Raw genomic sequence first — 14639 nt, forward strand, 5'->3', positions numbered from 1 at the left:
CGTAACAAATTGGTAAAGTTAATAAGGGTACAGTAAGGCTTTATTGACGAGCAGTAGTAGTTGAAGATTAAATTAAATGTATTCTAATAGATTTGATACATAATATACAAATATTCAAGACGAATTTGATACATAACCCAGCAAACACGAGTATATAACTGTTATGTTGTCATAATAAAACGAAATGTAACACGCAATATAACACGAATGTACAAGGTTATATACACGTTAGTAGTAATTTCCTACTCATATATATTACAGCTATAACATTAATGTAACACGTAAATAACATGTTATATAATTTTCTTAAAAATTATATAATACTTACATAACATGTATAAAATTAGTTGTAATTTCCCATTTATACAAAATTGCAGTGATATAACATAAATAAGCGCGGTATAAGTTATAAAATTGTTATATACATGCAAATATGAAGGTTAGGCGCATGTATGTATATGCGTATATGACAAAAGTACTTACAATTAGTTCAATGTAATTAAATATAAAAATAATAAAATTTAAATAATTTATTTTATAAAATTCTTTTATAATATTTAAAAAAAAATTGTTTTATAAAATTTTTATTTAAAATTAAAAATTTTATTTATATAAAAATAGTAAACTTTACAGCTTAAATATTATAATATTATGAGCGATTTTCTCTCATTCGGACATTTATTTGTTCGGTTTCTAAGTTTTCGATCAGTTCAATATCTGAATTCTTTATTGGGATATATCAGAAAAATTAAACTGACAAAAATTAATTATGACATCTTTTTAATCTTAATAGTAATTTTTTGTAAGCTTTATATAATTCTCAGGACTGAAATTTAAATACGAGATAGCTAGATCATCGCGCGTCACATAGCAGTAAATGAAAGAACTAATGATTACTGAATATTGTTATTTTTGGAATATTGCTGTAACATTTCTCATAAAATATTACATATGTTATGTAATATTAAAGTAATGCTAATGTAGCATTTGTTATATAACGTGTAATATTTCAGTTATATTGCTGTTATACTGTTATAACTAGTAAATAACAAAGAAATATAACCGTTTTAAAACACAATTATATTGCAGTTACAAAAAAAATTATGTAACATAAATATTAATAATGTATAACTCATGTTATATTGCGTGTTACTTTTAGATTATATAATAGTTATATTCTGTTTGCTGAGAATATACAAATATTCAAGACGATACGTTTCGACACTCACTTGTGTCTTTTCAATCGTTGGAAAAAATTTAATGTGTTACAATTTGTTCATGTTCTTCGTATTATTTAGCGGTTGTAGTCGGAAATTATTTAGTCAATCTATATATAGAAAAGAATAAAACTTACAATGTACATAATTTTGTCAATAAACGCAGTAGCACTCGTAGACTTACATTAGAATCGCAGTAGCACTCGCATATTTAAAACTTTATCTTTGTCTGTGTGCATGTTGTTCTATACTGTGATTTTACTAAATGTATAAAGGATCTCTCTGAATCCGCTTTTTTATAGTCTATAAGTCTATAGCACAAGGTGAACATTATTTATATGTTGTTTATTTTGTCGAGTAACGGAAAATATGTTTTATCTAATAAATCTGTATCTTCTTTGAAGTTCAAACTATTTTTTTGTTGTTTAATGTGAATAGATTCTGATATTAATCGCTTGTAATAATTGTTTTCATGATCTAAAATCTGAACGTCACCCCATTTCATAGAATGATTTAAATCGATTATATGCTGGGAAACTACGCTCAAATTGATTGTTTTATATTTCTTTTATGTTCGTTTATTCTTGTGTTTAATTTTCTCTTGGTTTGACCTACATATGAGACGTCGCAATCATTGCAATTTATTTTGTATATAATATTATTATTAGATATATGTTCTGTTGGGTCTTTGTGTAATTTAATGAACCTGTTTAATTTATTAAAACATTTGTAACCTGGTGAATATTCTGTTTGTTTGAATGCTTTAATAAGATGTTCAGAGAGACTCTTAATATATGGAAAACCTATGAACCTTCTTTGTGTCATTCTCACCTCTTTAAGATCGTCATTTTTGTTGTAGCTTTTTAATTTGGTTGTGAAGATTTTTTTAATCCTTAAGTTAATGTATTTAAAAATAAGCTGCAATGGGTATCCATTTTCTATTAGCAATTCGATGCAATATGTCAAATTTTTTGTGTAATAAATAGGACTTGACAACAGTATTGCTCTATCAGTTAGACCGAATATTGTGCCTATTTTGTGGCAAGTTGGGTGATGTGAAAAATAAGATAGGTATCTACCAGAGAATGTGCCTTTATGGTACCAATTTATTTGTATTGTATTGTTTTTTCGGATTAAATTTATGTCTAAGAAACTTATATTTCGATTTTTTTCCATTTCCATAGTGAATTTAATTCTTTCGTGATATGAGTTAAATAAGTTTAATATTTTTGTGATTTTCTATGTGTTTGGCTGCCATTATAATGTCGTCAACATATCTATAATAAAAAAGTACACTGTTTTTGATTTTGTAAAGAGCTTTGTTTTCTATGTCTTGGAGTACAATATCCGAAATTATTGGTGATAATGGTGAACCCATGGGTGTGCCATAAGTTTGTTTGTAAATAATGTCATTAAATTTAAAATAACTTGAAGTTAATATGAATTGTACCATGCTCATGAACTCACTCTGTGGAAGAATCGTTTTTTCTTTAATGTAAGACCACCTGTTGTTCAGTCCGTTTATTGCTAAATCTATGGGTGTGTTTGTGAATAGCGACACAACATCGAATGAACACAAAGAAAATTCATTATCAATGTCCAGATTGGAAAGAATATCGTGTAACTGAAAACTGTTTTTTATGAAGCTACGTGGTTTTGGTAGACTTTTAATTAAGATGTTGTGTATGTAATTAGCTAACTTATATAACGGACTATTGATCGATGAAACTATGATGCGATAAGGAATGTCTTTTTTATGGATTTTAGGGATACCGTAAGCTTTAGGTAAATCTAGGTCACTAGATTTTAGTGCATAATATTTTTGTTTTGTTATGTATTCCTTGTTTAGCCATCTTTTTAAAGTGTTATTAAGGTCTGTTTCTAATTTTTTAACTGGATTTTTTTTTATGATAGTGAAAGTGTCTTGTTCGTTTAGCATATTCTTCATTTTATTCATGTAATTGTCTTTTTCTATAGCTACAGTTATATTACCTTTGTCGGCCCGAGTGAATATTATGTTGGGGTGTTCTTTGATAAATTTCGATGTTATGTTTGTTAAGCTGAGAAGACTTTTGTCCATGTCAGTGTGTGTGGTTTTTTTGGTTATGAACCTATTTAGTTCTGGAATCAAGTTGTTTCTAATCTGTGTGCGTGTGTTAATGTCGCATCTGTTTATAGAACTTTCTAAGCTTTTAATGAATTCGTAGATTAATTTGTCTTTCTGTGTAGGAATTGGTAAGGAAAATTTGCTGCCTAATTGTAATAATGATGTGACACATTGAGGAATGTTGAAGTTTGTTGTGTTTATGAACCATTTTTCGTTTGTATTATTATTAGGGTTTATGGGAGTTTGATTAAATTTCTCTGGTGGAATATAAACTTCATGTGAAGTGGATTTTTTCTTGTAATTGTGTGAATCAGTCATTACGGTAGGATTGATTGTCTGTAATGAAAAGCTTATAGGAACTATTGTGTTGTGTATTTTCTTATTTGATTTTATTTTTAGCCATGCTATTTTTGACTTTGATTTTTCTCGTAGCTTATTGTGATAATTAGAAAATGACCTTAGATGATATTTTTGTATGTTTTTCCACATGTTGTCTGGAATTGTGTTAGTTAGATAATTATGCAGTGATTTCAACTTAGTCTGTAATTGATAAGGTAGTTTGTATCTGTCATAAATTTCAATGTTGATAATTTTATAATTGAAGTAATTAATTTGTAAAGTAATAATTAAAGTCATTTTAATTGTTTCAATACCGGGTCTAAATCGTTTTGACTGTGCAGATGCATCATTCTTAAAAATACAAAGATGATTCTGTGATAAATTTTATATCAGATCAGATAATAATCTGCAAAATACACATTTATATTTGGCTGAGTAACTTTTTTAAAATATTTAAAATAATAAAACAAATAAATTATTTATAAAACACAAATTTTTATTTATTTGGTATAATTTTTTGATATCATTTTTTTTTAGAAATGTTAAGTTTTTTTACAATAATTTAAAAACACTGTTTTTTGTGTAACACTTTTTCACATGGCGTGTGGACTTGGCGCCCTTTTTTTACCTTTTTTTAAAAAGGTAAGTTTTTTTAATGATATTCATTTTTGTAGTATATATTTATTTATACATTTTAAAACAAAGAAGCAAAGATATGAGTTATTATCAAATTCGTATGATTTTTTCTTTACGTTTTTCATTTTACTAGACCAAAACAAGCGCGCGCGTAGCGCGCGCCAATCTTCGATTTTACATTCAAAAGAATTATATTTTCAAAAAAATGATATAAAGTTTGTTGATAGAAATCAGTTGATAACTATCAAAAAAATTAACCGAGTTTAAAGTATTATAACATGTATATTATTTAAAATATATTATTTTATAACACATTATTTCAAAACTTAATTAGGAATTAACGTTTTAATCAACTGATTTCTGTCAAAAATATTAATAAAACGTTAATTTGCTAATTAAATTATAAAATAATAATACGTTAAAAATATAAAAATAGTTATATGTTGTATATAATATGTTATAACACCTTATCTTCGATTATAATAATTTTTGACAGAAATTAAGAAGGCAAATATTCTAAGACTTATAGTTTTTTACATTTTAGAATTTCAAATTTGAAAGTTATTCGCGAAAATTAATCAAATTATAAGTCGTTAAGCAATGGGCATGGGCGGGTTTTAAAGGTTTTTTCAAGGTCTACAAAACAAGCCCACAAAACATGTTCTATTATAGGCTTTATAGAGGCCTAAATTTTCGCGAAAAACGTTTAAACTTAATACGTTAAACGTTTAATTGCAAAAATTAAAACGCGCCTACAGAAAATGTTGTACGACTTATACAGGCCTTAATTTTTGAATTCAAAGTTTAAACTTTTATAACAAAATAAATCAACATCTTGAAATAAGCACAATAATTAGACAATTTCAAGGATATTAAGCAAAATTCACGGCGGACATCTTAGATTTGTGACAGCTGTCAAACAGTGCGGTCGTATTTGAGACAGCTCCGTTTTTTATAACGCGGAATAACTCGGAAATAATAAAAGTTAGTGTTTGTCAAGAGGTTTCCTCGCGCGATTATTCAACATCGGGACAATCAGTCAACATCACGAATAAAACGGTGACACGATCTTCGATATATGCGAGTATTGACTTTACATCTTCTTTTTAATAATGGATTATTAATTTTTAATAACTGTTATGTATTTCATAATTGCCGCGTCGGAGTATCACGTCGCGCCGCGTGTAGCATTTTCGGAGCATGCGTGGCGCAGGATTTCGCGAGCGAAAGCGGACACAATGTTCACGAGAGCGAATCTCTCTCTCTGCTCCGGGATCTCTAGGCGATAAGTCGATACGCAATACGGGAAACTTTATACTCGCTTCGCGATATTATACTGAGTACTCCGTACTTTCTTTTGTATTACTTTATACTTATATTAATTATGGTAATCTTTTGGAGTATTACTGGCATTGAATAAAGTAATTAATTCTACGGATATAACAAACTGGCGACGAGAATGGGATGCGAGTAATTTTTTTGTGTGTTGCTGTAAAAACGTGGTTTTGATCAAGGAGACCGGATCACGTGCTTGAACTTATTAACTCTGTATTGAAAGTCTTGTTAAAAATGCCAACAAGTGGAAGCGGCTCACAGGGAGAGGGTTCCTCGGGATCAAATTCAGGACTTATGGTTTCTAAAGTGCAAAACCTGATGCAAGTCGAGAGTTTCGATCCGACCACGCAGACGTGGAAACGTTGGCTCCAACGGCTGGAAGGATCATTCAAGGTTTTTAAAATTACGGCTGGAGAGGAGAAGGCGGCTTATTTGTTACACTATATAGGAGTCGAAGCATTTGGAATATTATGTGATCGTATCGACCCGGAAGATCCATATACAAAATCATTTGAAGAATTGCGAAGGAAATTAGAAGAATTTTACGCCCCTGAACCTTTGGAAATTGCGGAAATTTTCACTTTCCGTAAACGTATGCAGAAGGATGGAGAGTCAGTACAGGAGTACATGGCTGCTTTGCAAAAACTTTCTTTGGATTGCAAATTTGGAAACTATTTAAAAACGGAGCTGCGAAACCAATTTGTTTTTGGAATCAAATTTCCGAGGATACAAGCCAGGTTTTTGGAAACCGTCGACCTAACGATGGCGCTTAAAATTGCTTCCTCGATGGAAAAAGCAGACCAGGGGATTCATTAGCTGAAAGAAGATCAGGCGGCAGGAGCATTGGTACCAGTCGACTTCATTGGAGCAGGAGCAAAAAGCAAGAAGAGAGCGAGTGAGAGGGAGCGTAAGAAGACGGGGCACTTTACTGTGAAACCCGAAGCTAAGAAATCTTTTTCAGCAAAAGATTCGGGAAAATTTAGGCAATCGAAATATGGTGTTAAAGATGATAAAATTATATGTTTCAGATGTGGTAAAAACCATTTAGCGCCCTCCTGTTCTCTTCCTCGGAGCACAAAATGTCTGGAATGTGGTGGTTACGGCCATTTGAAAAAAAAGGGCAAACAAACTTTATAGAAGACATAGCGACAGTGGAAAAGACAGACGAGCATGTATTGTATCGATCAAAATACACGGTCTCTCTCTGCGCTGAACAGCGAAAAGTATTATTTGATGTTGATTGCGGAGCGGCAGTAACCTTGGTGAGTCATAATTGGCTTAAATTAAAATATCCGGAGTTGGAAATTTTTGAAACAGATTTAAGATTAAGGTCATATTGTAAAAGGAATTTTGTGCCGATAGGTTTTATAAAAGTTAAGGTCAAAGATGTAAATTCGTTAAAAAAATTGAATATGTATGTAGTGAATTACGACAGACAGCCCCTTCTGGGTCGGGAATGGATTAATCAACTACAAACATTGAGTAAATTAAAAGAAAGCTTACGGGAAATGCAATCTTTAAATCTTATAGAATCGTCAGATAAAAATTGTGTAAAAAAATTATTAGAAAAATTTCCAAATTTAACTAGTGAGGAATTTTCTCCAATTAAAGAGATTAAGGCACATTTAAATTTAAAATCTGATGCTCAGCCGGTTTTTCTCCGCAGTAGACAAGTCCCTTTTCAGTTGAAAAAAAAAGTAGAAAATGAACTCGATAGAATGGTGCAAGCTGGGATTCTAAAGCCGGTAGATTCTTCGAGATGGGCAACACCAATTGTGCCAGTTCTAAAGCGAGATGGAAGTATAAGAATTTGTGGGGATTTTAGTATTACAGTCAATCCTTGCATAGTAGTTGATGAATATCCATTACCGACCCATGATGAACTGTTCGCCAAAATGGCGGGTTGTAAAATTTTTTCTAAAATTGATTTAAAACAGGCTTATTTACAATTAGAATTGCACGACGAGGCAAAAGAAATCCTCATTCTTAACACGCCTAAAGGGTTATTTCAATGTAACCGTCTCATGTACGGAGTGGCATCGACACCCGCGGTCTGGCAACGAACTATAGAAAATATTTTGAAAAATATTCCAGGAATAACGGTATTCTTAAATGACATTAAAATTGCAACCGTAAACGAGGAAAAACATGTTGAAATTTTGGAATTAGTTTTAAAGCGTTTATCAAAATATAATGTACGTATCAATATTGAAAAATGTGCATTTTTTAAAAGTTAAATCTCATACTGTGGGCATGAAATTGGAAAGCAAGGCATTAAAAAAGAGCAGAAAAAGAGACCCACAAATATTTCGGAAACTCGAGCTTTTTTGGGCTTGATAAATTATTACGGCCGATTCATAGAAAATTTAAGTTATATTTTAAGCCCATTAAATACTTTACTAAGGAAAAACACTCAATTTAAATGGACACCTGAATGTGAAAAGGCTTTCAAAAGCGCCAAGCAAGCGTTTTGTAGTAACAATATTTTAGTATCTTTTAATCCGAACTTGCCAGTAATTCTTGCCACCGATGCCAGTCCGTATGGAGTCGGAGCGGTGTTATCGCATAAATATTCTGATGGATCGGAACGCGTCATACAATACGCCTCGGGTACTCTAAATGAAACCCAGAGAAAATACACACAAATCGACAAAGAAGCGTATGCCATCATTTTCGGTATAAAGAAATTTCATAATTTTCTGTACGGTAAACGTTTTACTCTCTTCACAGATAATAAACCGATTACACAAATTTTTAACCCATGTAAGGGTCTACCTGCATATAGCGCAATGCGTATGCAACATTACGCAGTGTTTCTGCAAGGGTTTAATTACGATATAAAATATAGAAAGACAGAAAATCATGGCAACGCTGATGGTTTCTCGCGACTACCGATGGAAGGAAATGTTACAGTAAATTGCGATGCGCTGGACAGCTATACACTAGAAACAGTAAATTTACTACCGGTTAAAGCGAATGAGATTCAAGTAGAAACGGCAAAGGATTTCTACCTTTCAAAAATTGTAGAAGATTTAGAAAAAGGAAAATGTTTAAAGAAATCAGGTTTATAGAACCACGAATTTGCATTAAATAACGGAATTTTATTAAGAAAAGATAGAGTGGTAATTCCGGAAATTTTAAGAAATAGAATCCTAAAAGAATTGCATTCCGGACATGTCGGAATGGTTAAAATGAAAGGCCTCGGAAGAAATTACGTTTGGTGGCCGGGAATTGATGCCGATATTGAAAAAACAGTCCGCGAATGTAAGGAATGTAGTCGGGTTCAAAATAATCCAAAGCCAATAACAGTACATCATTGGGAGCCGTCAGAGGAACCTTTTCAAAGAATACATATAGATTTTGCTGGGCCGTTCTTAGGGCATAATTTTTTGATTTGCGTTGATTCTTATACCAAATGGCCCGAAGTACACGTGATGAAAAATATTACCGCCGGTAGAACGATAGAAAAATGTAGAGACATTTTTTCCAGATTCGGTATTCCGTGAATTTTAGTCACTGACAATGGTAGAACGTTTGTATCGCAGGAATTTCAAAATTTTGTAAAAGCAAATGGAATTGCGCATAAACGCACGGCACCTTACCATCCAGCTACGAATGGTCTAGCAGAAAGATTCGTGCAAACGCTTAAACAGGCCTTACGAAAAGTTAAATTAACGAAAGACAATGTGCAATATAATGTACAAAAGTTCTTGTTCCACTATCGCATAACTCCAATTCCGGAATTAAAGAAATCACCAGCCGAAATAATGTTTGGACGAAAATTGCGTAATCGATTGGATTTAATTCGGCCAAATGAACTTTCAATTAAAGAGAAATTATGGAAAGCGATAGTGTGACGAGAAGTTTTCAAGTCGGAGATAAAATCGCCGCACGTGAATACTTAAATAAAAACCTTAAATGGAGTTTTGGCACCGTACTAAGGAAATTAGGAAAACTACACTATTTAATAAAACTAGAAAACGGTAAAATAGGAAAACGACATGTAAATCAATTACGTTCAAGCGAGCAAAGCAGTGCTAATGCTGCTAAGTCACAATTAGAGTTAGAGTCTAATGTATTCGATAGCTATCACCCGATGTGTCATCGTGATATTACCTGATTCGTGATATTACCTGATTTCAGTCGCCATTCGCCATGTTGCAGTCAATTGAATTGCGCATTAAGGCCATTAAGGCCGGTATTTATAATCGGTTTTTATATTCGTCTTAAGTAGTCTTAGGCCTAGTTCACATCAAGCACTTGATACGCGTATCAAACGATCGGTGTAAACTAGGCCTGTGACCGGCCCTAATAAATTTTGCTATAATGTATTATTTATGCAAAAAAAGCTGTTTAATCTGTTTGTTTGTTTCTTTTTTATTATAATTTCAATAAACATGCAATTTTTAATGCCGATGAGGTAGACAATGCAAAGACATGTGATGAATTTTTTTTATTTAAATGATAAAAAAAGCGACTTTTCCCAAATAAAAATAACAATAAATATATCCCTAAATGATTTCTGATCGATTCCGTTCAAAATATTTATTAAATATATTAATTATATATGTTATCTGCTAACTTGACGTTCAATAAAATTACAAGTTTATTTAAATTATAAAAAAGCGACTTTTCCCAAATAAAAATAACAATGAATATATTATCCCCAAATGATTTCTGATCGATTCCGTTCAATTATTAAATATAATTACTATCTGCTAACTTAACGTTCAATAAAATTACAAGTTTATTTAAATTATAAAAAAAGCGACTTTTCCCAAATAAAAATAACAATGAATATATCACCCCCAAATGATTTCTGATCAATTCCGTTCAAAATATTTATTAAATATAATTATACATATATGTTATCTGCTAACTTGACGTTCGATAAAATTACAAGTTTATTTAAATTATAAAAAAGCGACTTTTCCCAAATAAAAATAACAATGAATATATCATCCCCAAATGATTTCTGATTGATTCCGTTCAAAATATTTATTAAATATAATTACTATCTGCTAACTTGATGTTCGATAAAATTTTGTTATTATAAAAAAAATATTATTTCCCAAATGTTCATATGCTTTTCCTACACTTCCCCAAACGATTCCCAATATATATGAAAAAGAATAATTAGAAAATATTCAATTCATCTGCTAACTCTACGGCGGTCTCAATTTCGCTTATATAAAATGACTGCAGAAAGTATATACAAAAGTATGTCATTCTGCGCATAAAAGTATCTCATTCTGCGCATGTACATATAGTATACGTAACGTGTACTATAGACACATGCACGTATATACACATACGGAATCCAGCCTATATATGTGTCAATATCTAAGGTGCTTTCCAACAAGGACACAGAGTATCATTCTATCTTTGTTGTTCACTGGTATTGAAAGAAGATAGAATGACTATGTTTCCACCGAGGGTTCGAATCGGGTCAGAGTCGAGTCAGAGTCGGGTTGGGGTGAGCGTTTTTACGGTGGAAACACCAAACTTGAAGTTGAACCTTACCCAATAAAATTTTAAGGTAGAGTCCAAATGAGGTTCGGTGGAAACGACAAGAGTCGAGTTAGGGCATGTTCCAATATACACTGCCAGTACTGAAAAGCTATAGTTTACGTTACGTATATTATATAGTTTCAGTACTGGCGCAGTAATATCGGAACATGCGGTTAGTTGTAGTGTTGCCAACAGTAGTATTTTCGTCGCCGCTCTTGTAAAATAAGAAATAATTTCTGCATATTATTTTGATACTGCGAAATTAACATTATCGTTCTCGAATCAATATCTTGTTATGAGAGTTAACATAAACGCCATCGCACACGAATTTCCGTAACCGTAAGCATAAGACGTAAGCATAAGCTCGAGAACCAATTAAAAACTAGCTTTGATCTAAATAATTCCGTAAGATCAGAAATAACCATAATCTTAAAACGTAACATGAATTTCAGTCGGTTGAAATTTTTACGTACGAAGAATTGTATACATATATATGAGTATTACTACTAAAAGATTATGGCACATCTCTATTCTTCTACTCGATTTATGTTCATTGCATGACATGTGTATACATATATATCTGATTTATGTATAATTTGATATTTAATAATTTTAAAGAATATTAATATGTAATATATGTAAATATATACACATATTTTAGACATAAAATAATTCTTACGTTACTTCTTAAGGTGCCTTTTCATGCTGACGCTCGACGCTCATTTTTAGCGTCAAAAGACGTCACGTGACCAAAATTGACGAATTGGTATCTTTATTTTTGGTCACGTGACGTCTTTTGACGCTAAAAATGAGTGTCGAGCGTCAGCATGAAAAGGCACCTTTATGCTTACGGTTACGGAAATTCGTGTGCGATGGCCTTAAAAGCTATAGCACATACTTTCCGTAACTGTAAAAGCCATTGCACGTACAAAAATTTTAGTCGTAATCGCAAGGCCGTAAGCAAATCGTCCAATCACAGTCAAGCATTCTTATTACGTTATGATAATTCTTCTCTATGATTGGACGATTTGCTTACGGCCTTACGATTACGACTAAAATTTTTGTACGTGCAATGGCCTTAAACATAACCGTAACATAAGGATTTGACCAATCGCGTTGCTTGATTCATTTGACATTGGTTGCATGTCAAATGAATCAAGCAACGCGATTGGTCAAATCCTTATATTACGGTTATGTTTACGGTTACGGAAAGTGTGTGCTATAGCCTGTCAGGATACTGTTGTAGCTGATTTTTTATTTTGTACAATGGTCACGTTTAACCTTGCCGTAACTCTAATCGTAACTCTGATCAACTCTGATTCGGTGGAAACAGGCAAACCAACTCGACTCTGACCCTACTCTGACCCAACTCTGACCCGATTTGAACCCTCGGTGGAAACATAGTCAATGATATACTGTGTCACACTGTGTCCTTGTTGGAAAGCTCCCTATGTCACTTAAAGGGACATGTCACAACTGTCCGGAACCGATTTGATTCTTCTTCAAATATGTTGTTAAATACACAAATCTAAAAGACACGTATTTTTTTATATGTGCGGATATTGAGTTTTAAGGGGTGAAACACTCCTTTAAAGAAAAACGGTATTTTTCTTTAGGATCGAATATTTGGTGAACTATAAGAGGTAGAAAAAAAAGACGTACAACAAATTTTAATGGCTTGAAGAGTACTTTAAAGTTATATGAACAACATTTTTTTATTTTTATTTTTTTTTAAATACCCCCACCACTTATTATTTTTTCAAAATTAAAAAATTTTTTTTACCTAATTTAAAGCTTATTTTTTTCCAAATTCAACCATGTGTAATAAAGTTATGTTACGAAATATCATTTTCGAAAATTAATTATAAACGCTCCCGTATATACGCTCATCCGTGCTATGTGCGTAAGTAATTACCGTCGAACAATAAGATATATAAAAAATGTTTATGTATAATTTTTATTTGTTTTCTATGTATTTATAACTGCGTATTGTGTATATTTAAATTTTTAAAAACATTTTTAAATATAATTAATAAGAATTATTTTAAATATACCCCCAGTTCTTTTATTATTTCTTTAATATTTAATTTCTTCTATAAAAATTAAAAACAATTTTATTCTATAATAAAATTATTTTACAATTGAATCTTTGCAAATAAATACATGTCGCAATATTTGGCATAAACAAATTTTATATCTTACGTTAAATGAATCATAAGATAAGATTATGTGTACGTGTTCCAGATAAGTTATAATTTTTACAATTAAATCTTTGCAAATAAATAGATGTCGCAATATTTGGCATAAACAAATTTTATATCTTACGTTAAATGAATCATAAGATTATGTGATTACGTGTTTCTGATAAGTTAATATAAATTGTTCATGTAGCAGCATAATTCTCACAGTCAATGTAGTCTTTTCGTTGTAATAATATCTGTGTAAACTGTTTTTCTATTGCAATAAAAAGCAAAATTTAACATCTTTGAATATGATTATCAATCCGCTTAACGTTGTTAGACTTTTATTGATGTCAATAAATTCAATATATCTAACAGAAACGCCAGTAACTGAAGCAGAAGTGGAATTAAAGGAAAACATAAAAAAGATATTGCTGGTTAGCGTTTTTCATTATAATGGGGTGGAAGTAACGGAAGAAATATATCTCGATTATGAAGAACCTTATAAATTACATAGTTTTGAAATAATTGAAGATGACGAAGAAGCATGGAATGAAGATAATTTAAATTCTCATCCTCATTGTTCAAATGATGATACAAATTTTGATAGTTCTTATAAAAGACGAGCTGTTGAGTATTGGCGACATCGGGACACTGATGAAAACAGTAATGACAAAAAAAGGAATCGTCCTCTAAAAGTAGTACAAAGTAAATTTAGAAGAGTTTCATCTGAACGTCAGTTAAGGCGATGGGGAGAACAAATACAATCAGGTGGAAGTCGTATAGAAAAATTATCTTTCATCTCCAAATTTACACATGATAAATTTACTGCAGCTGTTGAATCAGGATTCATGGTTCATGATATTGATCTAAAAAGATGGGCTTTACAAGCTCAAGAAGAAATAGGAAATTTAAATCCTATATTTAAAGCATCTCACAGTTGGATAGCAAGATTCAAAAAGTCTCACCGAATTGTTTCAAGAAAAATTACGAAGTTTGTCACTAGAAGAACATTAGAAGATTCTGTTGATTTGCAAAAATCAGCTGATTTTCTGGAAATAGTAAAACCTCTTATTGAACAGTTTGGGTCTGAAAATATTTACGCTTGTAAAGCCCATCTTTTTAGATCAATATCATGAACATGAATCCTGATTCAACAGCTGCAGTAAATTTATCATGTGTAAATTTGGAGATGAAAGATAATTTTTCTATACGACTTCCACCTGATTGTATTTGTTCTCCCCATCGCCTTAACTGACGTTCAGATGAAACTCTTCTAAATTTACTTTAGTACTCTGCGTTGATACCACTGCT

General features: G+C 31.5%; 1 protein-coding gene across 1 annotated transcript; it reads left to right on the forward strand.

Moving 5' to 3' along the window:
- Nucleotides 1–13381: 13381 nt before the first annotated feature.
- Nucleotides 13382–14585, forward strand: LOC145932507 (uncharacterized). Its single transcript, XM_083031493.1, has one exon. It carries the CDS (start codon nucleotides 13637–13639, stop codon nucleotides 14462–14464), a length of 828 nt encoding a protein of 275 aa, XP_082887619.1. The 5' UTR covers nucleotides 13382–13636; the 3' UTR covers nucleotides 14465–14585.
- Nucleotides 14586–14639: the final 54 nt, after the last annotated feature.

Source organism: Prenolepis imparis, unplaced genomic scaffold, assembly GCF_030444845.1.
Source record: "Prenolepis imparis isolate NDT839.2.m4 unplaced genomic scaffold, iyPreImpa1.0 SCAF_2, whole genome shotgun sequence".
NCBI classification, from domain to species: Eukaryota; Metazoa; Arthropoda; class Insecta; order Hymenoptera; family Formicidae; genus Prenolepis; species Prenolepis imparis.